Below are 18,018 nucleotides of genomic sequence, written 5' to 3'. Positions count from 1 at the left end.
AGCCCTGCCAGTAAAGAACAGAAGTTCCTGCTGCTCCCACTGGAATTCTGTAGCGTGCCTGGCATTCCATACGTTATGCTGCCTGAGAATTCCTGCAGCCGTCCTCGGGAAGAGCAGTTCACTGCCACAGGAGGAACAAGAGGAAAGCAGCTGCCACTCTCGGGTTCTGTGCCCTGTAAAAAGTAAAACCAGATAAAGATCAAAGCTCCATAAAGCTGGAACCATCTCCAACCTCGGGACAGCACTTCTGTGGGAAAAGCGTAGATGGGCAATTAGGAAGGAGATCATCATGCAAATGGGCAAGGGGGGGGAATTAAATTCTGCTGCTTTCTGATTGAGGCCTGCTTCAATTTGCAGCCTTTATAATATCAGTTTAATGGGACTTTTTGTGCTTTAAAGAGGTTTTTATTAGCTGGGGGTTGTCCCTGCCTGGACTGAGGCACAGCACAATGAGTCTCCTGCCTCCTGAAGCCGTGTCGTTATCCCAGCATCTGAAATTAAAAACCAGCACTCTGGGAAACCTCTCTACTCTGAGGAGAAGTGTGAGGAGCGTTTGGGTCTGTGGAAAGCCTGGAACAGCTCTGAGAGACACCAAACATCCTGTGGATCCCAATAAACAGCAAAACATTCCAGCAGCTCCTTCCAACACCGCCCTTGTAGGGAACTCTGTCACCCCAGTGGGTATTTGTGGGAGTAAGGAAGAAATCCCACTAATGACCTCAGTGTGAACACCTCTGGTTCGTCTGGGGATAAATCTCCTTTATCCTTCTGGGAGAATAAAGGAATCCAATGCTGCCTTAATCCCCTGCTCCTCGGAGTCTGCATTTCCAGAATCCATCTCCTGGCCCAGCATGGGAAGGGTTGTCCAGCGCTGGAACAGCTGCCCAGGGCAGTGGTGGAGTCACCAACCCTGGAAGTGCTCATAAAATACATGGATATGGCACTTGAGTGTTCATAAAATACCTGGGTAAATACATGGGTAAATATAGGGATAAATTCATGGGTAAATACATGGATAAAAATATGGATAAATGTATATGGATAAACATATATGGATAATCCATGGATAAATATAGGGATAAATATGTATGGATAAATACAGACCTTGCTTCCCTGAACACCAGGAGAGCCGGTGTTTTACCCAGATCCCAGTGCCCTGCACGGCTGCGCTGACACGAGCGCAGGCCGATCGCTCTGCCCAGCACCATCCCTCATTCTCCTCCCACGGCTCCCCAAGCGGCCCCAAACCACCCCAGCGTGTCTGTGCCGGGGCCAGGGCCTGCCCCGAGCCCGACCAGAGCCCTGCACCAGCTCCCACCCCCGGGTGAGCTGGGAATGCACTGAGAGCTCGGCTCCCCGGGCTCCCCAGCACCCAAACCGGTCCTCAGACACACAGAAATGCCCAACCTGCCCCTCTGGGCACAGCCAAACACCACAATTCCATCATCCCCAAGCAACTCTGGCACTTGCCTCTTCACCTCCGCCCATTTCCAGTAGCCGGGGCTAGGACCGGGCTGTCAGTAATAGCATTCCCTAGGCAGTTCATCCCAGCACAGAGGAGAAGAGGAGCCTGTCCCTGACCCACACCATGGGCAGGACAAGGGGGGCCCTAGCTGGCTTTGCCTACTCCAGCACCAAAGCTCTTGGTCCCAAAGATGGGGCGAGTTCAGTGGTTTTTCCTGTCCTGAAAGAGAGCAGAAAAGGGAAGTTAATCCCACTGTGGAATCCAAGACTCCTGCATTTCCTATTTCTGCTCTGCTTGCTCACCGTGGAGTTTTAGCTATGGAAAAAAAAAGGAGAATGACACCATATCAAATAAAAAGTGCCCTTTTCCAGCATTTTTATTCCAGGCATTAAAAGGATGCTCATTTCTCTTCTAGCATTGTTTCCCTCATTTTAGGAGAACCGTTTTCATCCCAGGCCCCACTCGTCAGTTGTTCGATCCTCTGGCACTGGATTTGGACAAAAGAAGGGACGCACCTGGACTGCAGGAAATCACTGAGAGAAACCCTTCCAAAACGTGACAGAGAAAAACAACAGGAGATGCAGGAAGACACATCCCTCATTTGCACGTCTGGAACGCTTTTCTAAAGACTTCTCTGCATCTGGATGCTCTTTGCTCTTGGCTTTCTTCACAGGAATGCATTTGCTGCTAAACACGTCTCAGACCCTTACCTGATCGGGATAAGGTGGGATGGAGATGAAGACTCCCACAGGGAATAGCCAGGGAGATGCAGGGCCTGGGAACATCAAGGACGGAGAAGAGAAGGAACAGGGATTGTTTTTCTTGTCTCGAGCCAGCAGTGCTGTGAGCTTGGAGAACACACGGCACCGCAGGGATCCAGGGCAGGAGCGGGATAACTGCGGGATAAGGGGAATCTGCTCCCACTCCAGGGCTGTGCCAGTGAAGGAGGGGAATTTTTTAGTGCCTTCATTACACACAAAAACCAAACCCAGCACCACCGAGCTGGACTTTCGTGAGCTGCAAAACAAAGCGGCCCCTGGCCTTTGGGGGAACACAACCTCACCGAGTCACGGAGCCAGGGGATGACACTTGGGAATGATCCTTGCTGCTGCCTGCAGGCAAATCAGATGAGGGAGCCACAGGAGCTGCGGGGTTTCCTGCTCTGCCTGCCATGCCATCGGTCCAGACCAGGAGACCTTTCCTGGAACAGATTTTCCCTGTAAAGGGAGCTACACCAAAGCTCAAGCCCTCATTTAGAGACCCTTGGAAAAGCAAAGGTGAGAGGGGATTACCTGGAGCCCCAGGGGACCGAGGCGAAGGCGATGAAGAAGCAGACAGCAAAGTGCTTCCACTGCTTCTCACTCCAGCAAGGGGAACATCCCTGGAATTTCATGGCCAGCGTCGCTCCCAAACCCCACAGGTGAACCCACACGTACTCCAAGGCTGATCTCCTTCAAACTTCCAGCAGCACAGACTCACCGGGAGGAACTGCAATCCAAGGACACACATCAGCAACCGTCTTCCCGCTTGCCCCTCTCTCCACATTTTCCCTTTCCAGCGGGATGCAGGTGCCACCCCCCAGAGGCAGGAAAACTGCCTTGCAATCCAGTACAAAACCTGCCTGGAAAGCCCAGGATGCCCAGAGCCAGCAGCCGTTTCTCCTGGAGCTCCTGCTGACAGGCATTTGAAGCCTGCTGTGCCTCACAGCTGCTTTTCTGCCAAGGGCATTCCCATCTTTTCTTTTTTAGCCCAAAGAAAGGTTTGCAAAGCTGAGTTTTGTGAGAAGCGCTTCATATTTGGATCATTCTTAACTTGGAGTTTCCCTTGGCACCAAAATCAGGGGCTCACCTTCTGCTTGGAGCTTGGCTGAAGTCCTCAGCAATGCCAGGGAATGTGGCCATTGGAGGCTTTGGGCAGATTTGGCTCATCTGCCTTTTTAGGCTTTGTTTCTTTCTCTCAGCCTTCCCACTGGATTGTGGCCTCCGAGGAATACGTAAAATCCCATTCCATTCCTATTCTTTCGGACAATTTTTTGTACCGTCCCTGTACAAAACGAGGCCCCCTGTTCGGATGCTTTTCCCCACCGTTCCCCGGCAGTTTTATCTGCCGGTGCATTCCCTGCGTTGGTCGGGCTCTTCCCAGATCTCTGAGCTCCTTCACAAGGCAGGAGATCGATTTGGCCCAGGAACTAAACCCTCCCGAGGAATTGTCTGAAGCCATCTCCGCATTTGACAGCTGATCCTTGTGCTCAAAGGATCCCTCTTTCTTCCCTTCAGCCAATTCCAAGGCTCGCTGCCCCCAGCTGCGATCAGGCCCCAGTCTGATCCCTGCAGTCTTCCCTGCCGGGATCCTGCTCAGGAATCCCTGGGCTACAAACGTAAGAATTCATTCTTCCCACCCCTGCCCAGTTCCAAAGGATTTGGTGTCTGCCTTACCTGGCTGGAGCCTGCTTCCAACTCTGTTCTTGCTGCTTCTGCTGCTTTCCAGTTCCCAGGAATTCCACCGACGGAGCGACAGCATTTTCCAGCTCCGCCAGGATTCCCTCTGCTGCGTTTGGGTGCTGGAAGGATATCAAAACCAGGGTCTCTGGGGCTTTACTATCAGGAAATTACATCCCCGGATTTGTTCATTTCCAAATATTATCTCTTCCCAACAAAGCACTGGGCATCCAAGGAATACAGAAAGTGATGGGCTGACCACTGCTTACTCCTCTGGAATGTCAGAGCTTGGAAAAAAAGGGCACTTGAGGCTTTTCCTGGTGCTGCCCGTGAGGTGTATTTTACTTGAGAGCCCCTTCCCATGTCTTTCCCTGTATCCACCAAAAAATCCACCCCTTCATTCCCCAGCTGCTTGCTTCCTCCCTCTTTTCCTGTATCCAACAGAATTTTAACAGGTCAATAGTCCCCTCTGCAAGAGCACCTTTCATTCCAAACCTAAGAACAAACGAATCACTTCCCTTCCATCGTCCTTATTAGGATTCCACTGAGAGCAGTGGATGGAAAATGATCCTCTCCTGGTCCCTGCTGGATTCCCAGAGCAGGGATCCTTTCCCTCTTTCCCCCCACCACGGTGCCCTCCTCCCCCTCCCGCCCCACCCCACACCCTTTTCAGGCTTTGTTCCACAGCTTTTGCCTCCAGGCCTCAGATCCTTTCGTTCTCCAGGAGCTCCCAGCAGCTCCACAGCCTTCCCGCTCCCATCCTGACCATTTCTCCGGGAATGGAGCTCCGCATTTCAATTGCCTTCTCTTTTCTCTGACAATTCCCACCAATCCAGAAGACCTAAAGCTGACACAAGGCACACTCGGTGCCCACAAATCCAAACCCAGACCCAGCCATCCCCAAACCAGCAACTCCCGGACAATTTGCGTTCATTCCAACCTAACACTGAGGACTCACCCAACCCTTCAAAATTCCCAAGAAATATCCTGTTGCCTTCACAGCTCCCAGGGGATTCTGCTTCGTGCTCACACGAAGGATTTGGGACTTCCCTGAAAAAACCCGTGCAGGGCACGCTGGAATCCCCGATCCCGTGAATCCGGGGAGCGTTAAAAGCTCGGTCCAGCCTGGGCCCCCGGAAATTTTTGCCAAACATCCCCCAAGTCCTCGGGATAACAGAACTCTCTGGTACTGCATTTTTGGCGTTGTAAAGCCTGGAATTCCTTTATTCCTAGTGCTGGGCTCTGCATATGGCCGAGAAAATCCCGGCCTCCACACAGACCCAGATTCCAAACTTTTTGATACATTTCAGCAAGCCGAGAAATTCACCTTCCCGGCTTCTTCTTAAGGGCATCCTTCTCTTCCCTTACCCGGCGTGCTCTCTCCCACTGGGGGTGGGTTTTCCCCTTCCCATGCTAATTAGTCCCTACTTCTAGGAGGTTTAGGTACCTTTCTTCCCTGGGACGGATTTCTTAACACAGCTACCGAGGCTTTGGGAGTCTCCTTTATCTTCTACTTTCTGGAAAAACACCCTGTGATCCAGAAATGCCACAATCCAGGCGCCCAACTTCAACAAGACATCCTTTTTACCTAAAAACACACACTCTTAGCTCTTTTAAAGTTTTACCCCCGCAAAATTCCCCTATTTTTCCACCACTGAATTCCTCAGTCCTGCTTCCAAGGATTTCTTGAATACCACGGCGCTTTTCTCAAGATTTACCCCCACAACCTTCCCTACGTGCCCACTGCTCATCACCTCATTTTTCCCTCAATGTGGTCGTTCTCCACCCCAGAGAGTTTGTCAAGTGTTGCCTCCAAAATGTTCCCCATCTGTCCACTACTCAGTTCCCCATTTTGCCTCCAAAATATTCATTCTGTCCCCTCCAGACTGCATCCACTTTTACCCCCAACGTTTTACTTCCTCTACAATATTGATTCAACCTTTTCCACCCCAAAAATGTGCATTCTCTCCCTTAAACACCACATCAGCTTTTCCCTAAAAAATGCCCCAGAGAGAAACTCAGATTCAGCCCCCAAACTCCCATTTTCCTACACAAACAGTTCTTGTGGCCCCTCTCAATTCCCCCAGGCTTTCAGCTAAAGGAAGAACTGGAAGCCTATTCCCTCATCTCCACCCTTGTTTTGCTTTCCTGGTAAACCTTGTGATCCCACACTTTCTCCAAGAGATCTGCTGGGAGTACTGGAAGGTTTGCTCTCTCAGAGCGCCAGGGGGCTTTACAGCACTTGTTCCTCTGCATCTTTACCCTTTTATCAGGTTTCCCCTGGAACGGTGTTGTGGGAGAAGCTTGGAACTACCAGAAATGGATCACGTTCACATTTTTTCCCCACCAGTTTTATCTGGTTTCAAATTCCTGGAATTACCCTCAAATGTGCCCTAGAACACTGCTGTGAAAGGATCAATGAGAAGAACAGCCGGAACGCAGAAAACCACCTCCAGCAGCAGCCACAATGATCCCATTTCTCTTCTTACCTGGTCCTGCCAGAGCTCCCAACAGCCATTCCCATTCCAAAACAAGAGCTGTGGAAGACATTCCTGCTGTCCGTGAGGGTGAGGTGGCAGTTCTGGATGTTCTTCGCTGTGCAATCAGACAACAAACAGAGTGTAAATGATCCTGGTGGTCCCTCCCAAGCCAAACCAGCCCGTGATTCCATGTGTGGATCAGCACCTGTCCCAACTCCATTCCAGAAACCTCCTCCCACTAACCCAGAACTTTCCTTTTTCTGCTCAACATCAGGGCTTTGCTGCCGAGTGCCCCGAGCAGGGGACGCCTCAACCTTCCCTGGGACGCCTCAGCCTTCCCTGGGACCGCAGCATTCCCTGGGCTGCCTCAGCATCCCCTGCGCTGCTGTTCCACGCCGACCCCGTGGTCCAGCGCCTGTGCGGGCTGCAGTGCCGAGCTCTCCCCACGAGGCGGCAGCACCGGGAGCGAGCAGCCCCGGCCGGTCCCGCTGTCTCGGGGCAGCTGCGCCTTTAACCCGCCCTGAGCCGGCGGGGCCGTGAACACAGCGGGCACAAACCCCACCGCTCCCCTTTATTTCACCCTCAGAGGCACAGGATCGCAGCATTTCCTGGGCTGCAAGGGACCCACAGGGAGCACTGGGAGGGCGCTGGGACCATAGTGGGAGCACTGGGAGGGCACTGAGGCCTTACTGGGAGCACCGGGGCCATAGTGGGAGCACTGGGAGGGCACTGGGGCCTTACTGGGGGTGCTTGGAGGGCACTGAGGCCTTACTGGGAGCACCGGGGCCATAGTGGGAGCACTGGGAGGGCACTGGGGCCTTACTGGGGGTGCTTGGAGGGCACTGAGGCCATACTGGGAGCTCTGGGAGGGCACTGGGGCCCATACTGGGAGCACTGGGAGGGCACTGGGCCCCATACTGGGAGCACTGGGAGGGCACTGGGGCCATACTGGGAGCTCTGGGAGGGCACTGGGAGCCCTGGGGAGCACCGGAGCCATACTGGGAGCACTGGGAGGGCACTGGGGCCATGCTGGGAGCACTGGGAGAGCACTGGGGCCTTACTGGGAGGGCACTGGGGCCATACTGGGTGTGCTGGGAGGGCACCGGGGCCATACTGGGAGCACTGAGGACATACTGGGAACACTGGGAGGGCACTGGAGCCCATACTGGGAGCACTGGGAGAGCACTGGAGCCTTACTGGGAGCACTGAGGCCATACTGTGAGTGCTGGGAGGGCACTGGGGCCATACTGGGAGCACTGAGAGAGCACTCGGGCCATACTGGGAGCACTGGGGCCTTACTGGGAGTGCTGGGAGGGCACTGGGGCCTTACTGGGAGGACTGGGGCCATACTGGGAGCACCGGGACCATACTGGGAGCATTGGGATAGCACTGGGCCCATACTGGGAGCACTGGGAGGGCACTGGGGCCATACTGGGAGCACCGTGGGTCCCTCAGTTCAGCTCTTTTACTGACACGGGCCAGTGGCCACTCCTGCAGCAGTACCTTTGCAATATTTCTTAGACCACTCTCAGTATTTTATTCCGCTCACACTTCCCAGCCTTTCCCGTGCTGCTCTGTTTAACCAGCAGCGCTGCCCCGACGCTCCCGCGGTGCAGCTCTTTTAGTGACACGGGGCAGCGGCCACTTCTTCTGCAGTACTTTTAAAGCATTTTCGACCAATTTCTCAATTTTGTTCCCTTCACAGAGGCGACCTTTGCCGTGACACCTTTGAAGCAGCACCCCTGCCCCAGGTGCGCCGCGGTGCAGCTCATTTTATCCTGAGGAAGTGGCTACTCCTGCTGCGGTGCTGTTATTATTTCTCAGACCTTTCTCTATATTTTATTTCCCTCACACCTCCAGTCCTTTTCCGTGCCGCACGTTTACCATCAACACCACCCCAAAGGTGCCGCGGTGCAGCTGTTTTAGTGAACCCACACAGCGGCCACTCCTGCTGCAGTACTTTTTGAGTATTTCTTATTGTCAATATTTTATTCCGCTCACATTTCCCAGCCTTTCCCGGGCTGCTCTTTTTAACCAGCAGCGCTGCCCCGACGGTCCCGCGGTGCAGCTCTTTTAGTGACACGGGGCAGCGGCCACACCTGCAGTACCTTTATTGTACCTCTTTTACCATGCTCAGCATTTTATTCCCTTTACACCTCTCACGCTTTCTGGACGCCTTTTTTACCAGCAGCGCTGCCCTGACGGTCCCACGGTGCAGCTCTTTTAGTGATGCGGGGCTGCGACCACTCCTGCAGCAGTATCTTTATTGTACCTCTTTTACCATGCTCAGCATTTTATTCCCTTTACACCTCTCAGCCTTTCTGGACCCCTTTTTTACCAGCAGTGCTGCCCCGACGCTCCCGCGGTGCAGCTCTTTTAGTGATGCGGGGCAGCGGCCACTCCTGCTGCAGTACCTTTACAATATTTCTTAGACCACTATCAATATTTTATTCCGCTCACACTTCCCAGCCTTTCCGTGCTGCTCTGTTTAACCAGTAGCGCTGCCCCGACGCTCCCACGGTGCAGCTCTTTTAGTGACACAGGGCAGCGGCCACTTCTTCTGCAGTACTTTTAAAGCATTTTCGACCAATTTCTCAATTTTGTTCCCTTCACAGAGGCGACCTTTGCCGTGACACCTTTGAAGCAGCACCCCTGCTCCAGGTGCGCCGCGGTGCAGCTCATTTTATCCTGAGGAAGCGGCTACTCCTGCTGCGGTGCTGTTATTATTTCTCAGACCTTTCTCTATATTTTATTTCCCTCACACCTCCAGTCCTTTTCCGTGCCGCACGTTTACCATCAACACCACCCCAAAGGTGCCTCGGTGCAGCTGTTTTAGTGACAACACGCAGCGGCCACTCCTGCTGCAGTACCTTTTGAGTATTTCTTAGACCATTGTCAATATTTTATTCTGCTCACACTTCCCAGCCTTTCCGTGCTGCTCTTTTTAACCAGCAGCGCTGCCCCGACGCTCCCGCGGTGCAGCTCTTTTAGTGATGCGGGGCAGCGGCCACACCTCCTGCAGTACCTTTACTGTACCTCTTTTACCATGCTCAGCATTTTATTCCCTTTACACCTCTCACGCTTTCTGGACCCCTTTTTAACCAGCAGCGCTGCCCCGACGGTCCCGCGGTGCAGCTCTTTTAGTGATGCGGGGCAGCGGCCACTCCTGCCGCCGTACCTTTACAATATTTCTTAGACCATTGTCAATATTTTATTCCGCTCACGTTTCCCAGCCTTTCCGTGCTGCTCTTTTTAACCAGCAGCGCTACCCCGACGGTCCCGCGGTGCAGCTCTCTTAGTGACACGGGGCAGGGGCCGAGAGCCCTCTAGGTGCGGCTCCACTCTGGCACTTTACCGTTTTCTATTTTATTTCATTGGCACCTCGCGCGTTGCGCCGGGCGGCTCATTCGGGGACATGCGCCGGCTCCCACAGCGCCCCGCCCGCCGCCGCTCCCCGGGGGCCTCCCCGCTGCTCTCAGGAGATCGCACACCGCAGGCGGCCCAAGCCCCGTCTCGCCGACGGCACTCACCACCCGCCGCCGCGTCCTCCCGCTCCCTACCGGCACGAAGCGGCGCTGCCGATGACGGAGCCGATGCGCGGCTGCCACGCCGCTCTCTCCGCGCCTCAGGGCCGGCGCCTTCGGCCGCACAGGGCGGCGTCCCCGCATCCGGGCCAGCCCGCGGAGCTCCTGCCGCCGCCGCCGCCGCCCCCCGACTGAGAGGCCGCGACGCCGGCGCCCCCTTTTATACTCCGCACCCCCTTTTCCCGCCACTGCCGCGGTGGGCTCCCCCCGCCTCAAAACCGCCCAGAAGCGCCCGAGGCAGGATATCCCCCGCGCCGGAATGCCTCCTGTCCTGGAAAAGGCAAGCTCAAGAAAAAAAAAATGAACTCCGAACTTTCCACAAATGTCCCTAAAAACGAAGCAGCTGTGAGGGGCTTCGAGCTGCGCCTGGTCCCTCAGGAAACGGCGCTTTCCATTGGCTGCCGGAGTGGCCAGGGCTCCTATTGGCTGCCGCACGCTGCGACGCTTCCGATTGGCTGCTGCCCGATCCGCAGCCCCCGGGCAGCTGCTGCTGGGGGTCTCGCCAGGCGGGCTGCCGCCGGAGCAGGACACACGGCAACGCCAGCAGGCGTCCAGCGGTGCTCGGTGTCTGTCGGCGTTTGCAGTTCAGACAAATTGAATCCAAACTGCCGGCGATTTCCACCACCTGCTATTTCTCCTCTGTTTTCCTGGATGGATTTGACAGCGCTTTCTTTTCCCCCCCAGAGTTGGAAAGCAAAATGCTCAGCTGCCCCTTGGCCATCTCCGCTTCCTTCCACAGCTCCAGCCTTGTCCCTCTTTCTCTCCCCTTTACTTCGCATCAGGTTCTCCCTCCTCCTTTCCCAGGCAGCTCGCAGCAGAGACATTTCACCCACCGGCACCACCTGTTTCCTCTCACTCCGTCCCCGTTTGCCCACTTTGAACTACTGTAGCTGCCTGCCCGCGGAGCCGGACCCGCCGCACGCCTGGGTAATGGTGGCGTGAATTATCGCAGGGATTATTGGGGTGGGCTGGGCCTGGCCAGGTGCCTGGTGCCAGCGAAACCGCTCTGTCCCTCTCCTCCGCACCCTGGGCAGGGAACAGAACACATCAGGAAAGACTTGAGGATCGGGAAAAGGGCCTAGACAGATCACTCACGGGTCACGGGAGTAAGAGACACGACTGGGGGGAATAAATTGAATTTCTTGTCAAACAAATCAGAGCAAGAGAATGAGAGGTAAACCTGCAGGGGTTCAAGCCTAGGAATGAGGACTTTTTCCCCGGCAGCTCGCAGCTGCACAAGGGGGATAAAGGATCCCCCGGGGCCCCCGAGCAGCGGCTCTGCCCCGCCCTCAATGGGGATGTGTCCAGACCCACCGGTCCACCCCGGGCTTTGGGGGGCAAGAGTGGAGCAGGCGCTGAGCTGCTCCATGGAGCTTCCAGCCCGTTTGATGTGTCGGGGCGTGACACAGTCACTGCTGGGCGTCCGTCGGCACTTGGTGTCTGTTACCTGTCCCGAGGCCAGAAGCAAGAGAGAGCTTTCCCGGGGTTTGTCCATTCTTAAATGTGGACCACAGAGGTGGTCAACATTTTTAAGTGGCTTAACAAATTGTCAATATTCAAACTAGCCAGTTGATAGGTTCTGTCAGGTCGTAGAGGAAGTTGTAAGCACCTCTTTGCAAGAAAATCGCTTCTGGAGCTATGCTAACCTATGACAGCATCTTCCATCTCTCCTAAAAACCAAGGAGAGAAAAGCAGTGCCTTAGGACATCCAAAGAATGTGAGGCAATCTAATGGATAGCACCGTGTTTGTTTGCTTCAGCAGGGCTCCACCGAGTCATGCCATGCTGCTTCTGAAGGGTCTCAGGATTCAAGTTCCCTTGAGCACAGTGCCAGACAGCTCCCACTTCCCAGCAGCAGACACCTTCCTGTACTTGTGTATGAAAGCATCCATCTTCCCAAGACTAACTGCATAGACACCATCTGGCACCAGAGACCCAAAATGTCTGCTGCTGAGAAAGGATTCTCCAACACCACGTGCCAAGGAGGAAGAATTCCCATCAACACTTCGGGATTTTGCAGGGGCTGCTTCGCTGTCGCCATCAGCAGTGGCCTCAGGAGAGTCACTTCCAGCACACTTGGTCAAACCATCCATGCGCTTACGGAGATCCTGGCTCAGCAGCAATACAACAGTCCCTCCAACACGAAGCACTCTGGCAGCCACAGGAAAAATAACGGTTAGGTGTTGATCCTTCCTGGCATCCCTTTGCCTGTGTGGAACACAACACTGCTGACACTTCAGATGCCACCTGCATTTAATAAAACACCTGAGTGTGTCATGGCTCAACTCAGTAAGATGCATCTCCAAAAGGAATTTAAATCTCGTATCTTCATACCTCTTCCTAGATGGGAGAACTAGGCCCTGTCCTGACTCCCAAACATTTCTGATATCAGCAGTTCTTTCTACTGGGTTACCAGGGAAGACGGGACTCATTTTTTACCCCCTTAGTATTCTTTCAAGGATTGAGGGCACGATCAAGCCTCGAGTTTTTGGAGGTTGCAAAGGAACAGCCTCCCAGTGCAGCAAGGGCTTCTCAGATTAGCAGGGTAATTCTGAAACTGACCCTTCCTTTTGGAAATTTTAAAACATCTGTCCTTTCCCTGTTCCACTGATCCTTAAGGGCTTTCAAACTTAGGAAACAGAGGAAAATTAACCACTGTTTGCAATTAATTTTTCTAGGTTTATGTCCAAACGTTACATTTGGCTTTGAAAGGGGGGGAAAAAGATACTATCCTGACTCAGTTTACAGCAAGTAGTTTGAACAGTTTTACTGGTGGGGCTCTCATGGTAATGGTCCCTTCCTCATCTCCACCTTCCCAAGGGTAATTTTGCTTAGGATGGACCAATAGAGCAAATAAGGCCAGAGGACAAGCACAGCAAGACTGCCACACCGTTCTGTGGAACCATGTCACCTCCTCTATCCCCTTCCCATCACATTCCTGCATTGGGTGAGTGAGATCAACATGCACTGAAGATGAGTCCTAGAGGAAGAGCTTGTTTTCAGGCAAGAAGTAGAGGGGAAGATGGCTTGAACTGTTAGAAGCAGCCCACCTATTAGTTTGGCTCAACTCTGCCACAAAATGACATGGTGAGAGATGAAAGGACACACCTAAAATCTGACCAAGTGGCTAGTGAGATATTCCTGGATAGCAAGGAAAATGCATACCACTTTTTCTGGTCTGAGATCCTTCCTGTCAAGGTAGGCTGGTTAAAGCTTGGCCGTGACCTCAAAAAGGAAAGCCTGTGATTTTATACAAGCAGGCCTCAACTGAAAAAGGATTATAGCTTTATTTGCCTGGCCATGCTTTAACTTTGTCCAGGCAGGTCTCTCCTCTTTCTCCTTTCTGCCCTGTAAAGAAAACTTTTGAGTGTGGTAACGCAGCGCTTGGTGCCCGAAGCACGAGCTTTGGCATGCCCCAGGTCAGAGACAGTCCAGCTGTGTTACCTCCACGTGTCGCTGACGCGACTTCGGGATCAGGAAAAGAGCTGCTTGCTGGGTTAGCTAGCTGGCTTCTCGGCAGAGGAAACACGGCAGGAGCCGATGGGATCGGCTCACGTTAGCGCAGAGACAAAGGAAGAGAGAGGCTGTTCAGGTCTGGCTTCTAACAGCTTTATTGTTAGAAGTTTCGCAACCCGAACAAGGCTGGAATCTGATGTGATGGGAATGATGGGACTGTGATGGGATGGGATCCTCCCTTGAGGCTCGTCCTCAGTTTTATAGGGAATTTGAAAACCGCGGCCAAAGGGGAAAACATCCAATGAGTTACAAGCCAGGGGGAGGATACAACTTAAAAAGAACCACTGGGGTAAACCGAGAGGCGGGGGTTATAACAGAACCAATGAACGACCCAGTTAGCAGAGAATTTTCCCGAACCGGGGGAGGCGGCTTGGGCACCGCCCAGGGGGTGCAGCTTAGGCTTCTGAGCCGCCCCTCAACCCACCCTCCGAGTCTGTGGCTTGGGGGAACTCGATCCGGGGGAGGGGCTGAGATTGACTGGCATCTCGCTGCCCCAGCCCTGCAGGGGGCTGGGTCACACGAACTGCGGCTCAGAAATATTTCACCATCATGCCTTGTAAAGAGTATTTGTGAGCACAGCTCGCACAAAATCATTTCTTGTCAGCCTGCACTGCCATCGCCACTCACAGCTTGCAAGACACAACACAACAGTCTCTAAGGGACAAGTAAGGGCTTCAGATTTCCACAGCATGCACAGGGTCAGACTACAGAGCTGGAGAATGTTTGGAATAAAGCAAATCTGAAGCTGACTGAATGCTTAGATCACAAACCATTGTGGCACTTACATCAAACTTCAAGTGTGTCAAAGGCTACACATACCTCTCCATCTCCTGGAGAATATCTGGTAGGAGCTGGGCATCATTCGTGATCTTGAACTTCTTCCCAAATGGAATATCCGAAATAACACTGTCAAAGCTTTCTGAAGGCAATGGCAATGCTGCAGAATAAAGGCAGGTCTTTAGGTCTGTCTGAAAAGCGCACAGCAGCTATGCCCCCATTCCCCTTACAACACTGTCTGCCAGCTCTTTTTGGGTTATGCACCCAGATTCACAGCTCCTTCTGCACTTGCCCTCACAAACGACACTATGAAGCCACCATCCCTCTGCAGACTGGGAACAGACAAATGCATGACAGCATAGTTTAGTTTGCAGATTCCCTGCTCCTGATGATGTTTGCCCATACTGGAAGACGCTCCAGTAGGGCACTACATGGTTCCAAATTAACTGCTGCTTCTCAACACACAGTACATCTTAAACATGAAAATAATTCAGCAAAATACAAAAAAAGAGCTAAGTTTGTGAGCACTTTACTTAAGCGGAGATGTTCAAGTGCACACATATGAATGGCATGGAACCACATCAAATTCCTCTCCATCTCCCTTTTCTCCCCCCGCAAGAATCTGGTTACAGCCAGAATCACTTGGATTCTGTCAGAGCTAGTGTCTTTGAAGTGTCTCCTTAGAGTTTCTGCATACCAGCAGCAGTCAGCTCTCCTGATGAAGATGCAATACTTGCGCCCTGTGGTGATAAAGGTCGGCCGTGTCAGGCTGTGGAGGCTAGTCTGAGACCCTTCCTGAGATCCTGTGGATCCTCCATCCCTCAGGGTGCTCAAAATTGACTGGACAAAGCTCTGAGCAGACAACAGGACTGAAGACCTCCAACAGTCCCTTCTCACCTAAACTCTGCTGTGATTCTACGCCAACTTTTCTAGAACTAGCTGGAAATGTTTCCCAGACCATTCTTGGATCAACACTTGCAGCACAACAACTGGGTATTAATTTTATCTGCAAATGAAAGGACATGTCACCTACAGTCCTGCTCAAGACATACAGAAATAACACCTTCTGACCAGTCATGAAGACACCAACTACTTGTTCAGTTTAGAAAACCTGACACCTAAGTACCTTCCATGATCCTAGAAACCAAAGTCAAACACAGCTTTTAAGTTAGAAATAAACCTACATTTTTATAAAAAATAAATAATATTTCTTACCATTCCAGTAAGAAATAAATACTGCAAGGTAAAAAAAATATGCACATTTCATCACTCATGCACAGGAAAAAACAGCCAGCTTGCCTGTCATGAATTTCATACAAGTGTAGTTTAGCCTCAGGCTTTAAGGTCCAGAATAAGACCACGAAAATATTATCTTCTCTACAGACTAGGTTGTGAATTAAGAGCAAACAGATTCCCTCTTACAGGAGAAAGGCATCATCCTTCAAAATACTCCTACTCCAAAATATGAACAATTCAGCTCAGCTCAGCTTAATGAGTCCTCACCATTACTCACCTGGTAAATTTAAGTTACAGGCTGCATTTGATTTGGACTTGTCCTGGCTGTGTTCCATTAAGATAAAAAGAACTCTCACATGGTACATACTCTTTGTGGTGTTCACACATTTACCATAAAGAGAGTCAACTGCTGTCAACGCTGGACAATTGTAATTTTTATTGTCTTCTGCTGACTTCATTCCTACCAAAGTTCCCAGGCACAGGCAGCAGGGAGAAAGAACCAATAATGATCCCTTTACCAGCACTACAGAGTCACCACTCAGCTATTTGTTGGGAGTTAGCTCTACAACGTATCACCTCAAGAAAACCTACATTACCTGTGCAATCCCAGAAACACAAAAAAAAAATCACTTGGAAAGCCTACAGACATACCTTTCACAGAAGCTTTAAGCAACTCAATCTTATCCATTAAGCCTGCAGTTCTAATATTCCCATCTGCACCCTCTAGCTGTGAATCACTTATATCAGCACCCCAGTAACAGGCTTCCTGTTAAGAAAGAAAGAGAAAAGTAATTTTGTTAACACTCAGGTTATTTATTTTATAAACCCTTCTCAGAAATGCTTTGTTGCACAGCTCCTTCAAGACAACCCCCTTTCTGGGATATCTACTATTGTTACATAGATCAATTCACAGTCCAGAGGATGGAGGAACGGAGGAAGTATGTGCTGTCTTCACTTCTTTAATGTTCTGGTCTGCTCAAAACACTCAAAATTACAGAAATATCAAGGGCATGTCCTAACAGCAAGACTCCAGCTAGCTACAGCCACACTGCCCCTAATGCTGTCGACTGTGCCATTACACTGACTCCTCCGATCCCAGGATAACCCCAGGAAGCTTTAAAAGTCCATGGTTGCCTCACGCAAACCCTGCAGTGTGAATCAATAGCTGCACCAGCCTGTAGGACACACTCATTTGGAGGAACATTTGCACTAAAACACTTTTAGCAGCTGCCTAGAAATTTCATGTGTGGTTCCATCTTTCCAGCAATGGACTTTAGCCTAACCGGTACAGAGAAAACCCTGTATCACAACTACCAGTTTCCCTGCAAAAATCCAGCCAGCTGTGACTGGGATACTTACAGGCCACTCTTTGGCAGCCTCCAGCAGTATCGTTCCTAGCCCACACATGGGATCCAGCACAAGGGCACCAGCCTACAAAAACAGAGGCGTTACTGCATACCCAAGCAAGGCAGACTCCTTACCCAGGACAAAGCTTACAGAGGGAGGTGCATAATCCCACTGAATCCAGCGCAGGTTAACAATAATCACTGGTAATCCCAGGCCAAACTCGCTCGTAAGGAAATATAGTAAAAAGCATCAACAGCTTCACTACAGACAGCCCTGAGGTGACATTCAGGAGGAAATATTACAAGTGGACTGCAGACAGATATTGGTACCAAATTAATCTGTGAAAAGAGATCACATTTCCCTGGAAAACAACACCAAACAAGGTTTCATTTCCTCACTGTCACTGGACAGTGAAAAAAATCTTGCCACTTAGACATATACCTGTACGAGGATTAACAGCTCTGTTGAGAAGGACCTGGAATTACAGCAGACACCTGGCTGAACAGCAGGTGACAGCACACTCTCATCACAGATACGGCAGACCCTGTCCACACGCATTAGAGAATGGGGCATTAAAATCACTACAGCCCTTCAAAGTGTCCAGTTCCAGCCCCGATGAGCAGCACCCCCCTCCCCTTCATTCAGGACTCCATATCTTTGCAAGGAACATTCACTGACACTTATTTCAGCCAGAGATGCCATGGCCCATGCGACTGTTGACCGTAGTCCTGCTGTTCTGATATACTCTCTGTTTGCCAATGGAAGCCTGCAGACAGCAAAAAAAAAAAACCAACAAAAAAAACCCCAACAACCAAAAAGTTAACTAAAACAACAGCAGAATCACTCAGAAAAGGCCATGTAATGTCAAAGAACAAATGAACCGGACAGATCTACTGAGAGACAGAAAAGTCTGCTTTTAACCATAACTCACTGCAAAGTCTGGCCTGTGTGCTCATTTAAGATCCAGGAAGATCACAAGACTAATTTGACAACCAGTGATTATCAAACCAAAAGATAAATACTCACAGTGGACAGCGAGATTTACAAATCTTGCCTGTTCTGATACTGCAAAGACAAAACTGGTGGAGAGAATGCTTACCTGAAAAGAGGAATCCCCACCACAGAGTGAATGTCATTAAGATGTACAAAGATCTAAAAGAGGAAAAAAAAACCCCA

General features: G+C 51.5%; 1 protein-coding gene and 1 pseudogene across 2 annotated transcripts in view; both read right to left on the bottom strand.

The window, feature by feature from the left end:
* Positions 1 to 7,091, bottom strand: part of LOC309585773 (epidermal growth factor receptor kinase substrate 8-like protein 2) — a 107,824-nt pseudogene extending 100,733 nt beyond the window's left edge. Inside the window, exon 1 of the transcript in view lies at positions 7,074 to 7,091. The product of the transcript in view is annotated as an epidermal growth factor receptor kinase substrate 8-like protein 2 (transcript). The remainder of the gene's footprint in view (positions 1 to 7,073) is intronic.
* Positions 7,092 to 10,372: 3,281 nt separating this feature from the next.
* LOC309585774 (THUMP domain-containing protein 2-like) lies at positions 10,373 to 17,991 on the bottom strand (the record flags this gene model as incomplete). Its single annotated transcript, XM_082303636.1, has 6 exons — positions 10,373 to 12,117; positions 14,302 to 14,419; positions 16,147 to 16,261; positions 16,855 to 16,926; positions 17,521 to 17,608; positions 17,942 to 17,991. Coding segments are annotated over 6 exons (786 nt in total), but the record flags the coding sequence as incomplete, so codon positions are not given.
* Positions 17,992 to 18,018: the final 27 nt, after the last annotated feature.

The sequence above is a fragment of the Coloeus monedula genome (assembly GCF_965178545.1).
Source record: "Coloeus monedula genome assembly, contig: HAP1_SCAFFOLD_301, whole genome shotgun sequence".
Classification (NCBI taxonomy): domain Eukaryota; kingdom Metazoa; phylum Chordata; class Aves; order Passeriformes; family Corvidae; genus Coloeus; species Coloeus monedula.
Note: the sequence above shows the minus strand (reverse complement) of the source record. Positions and strands in the feature narration are given on the sequence as shown.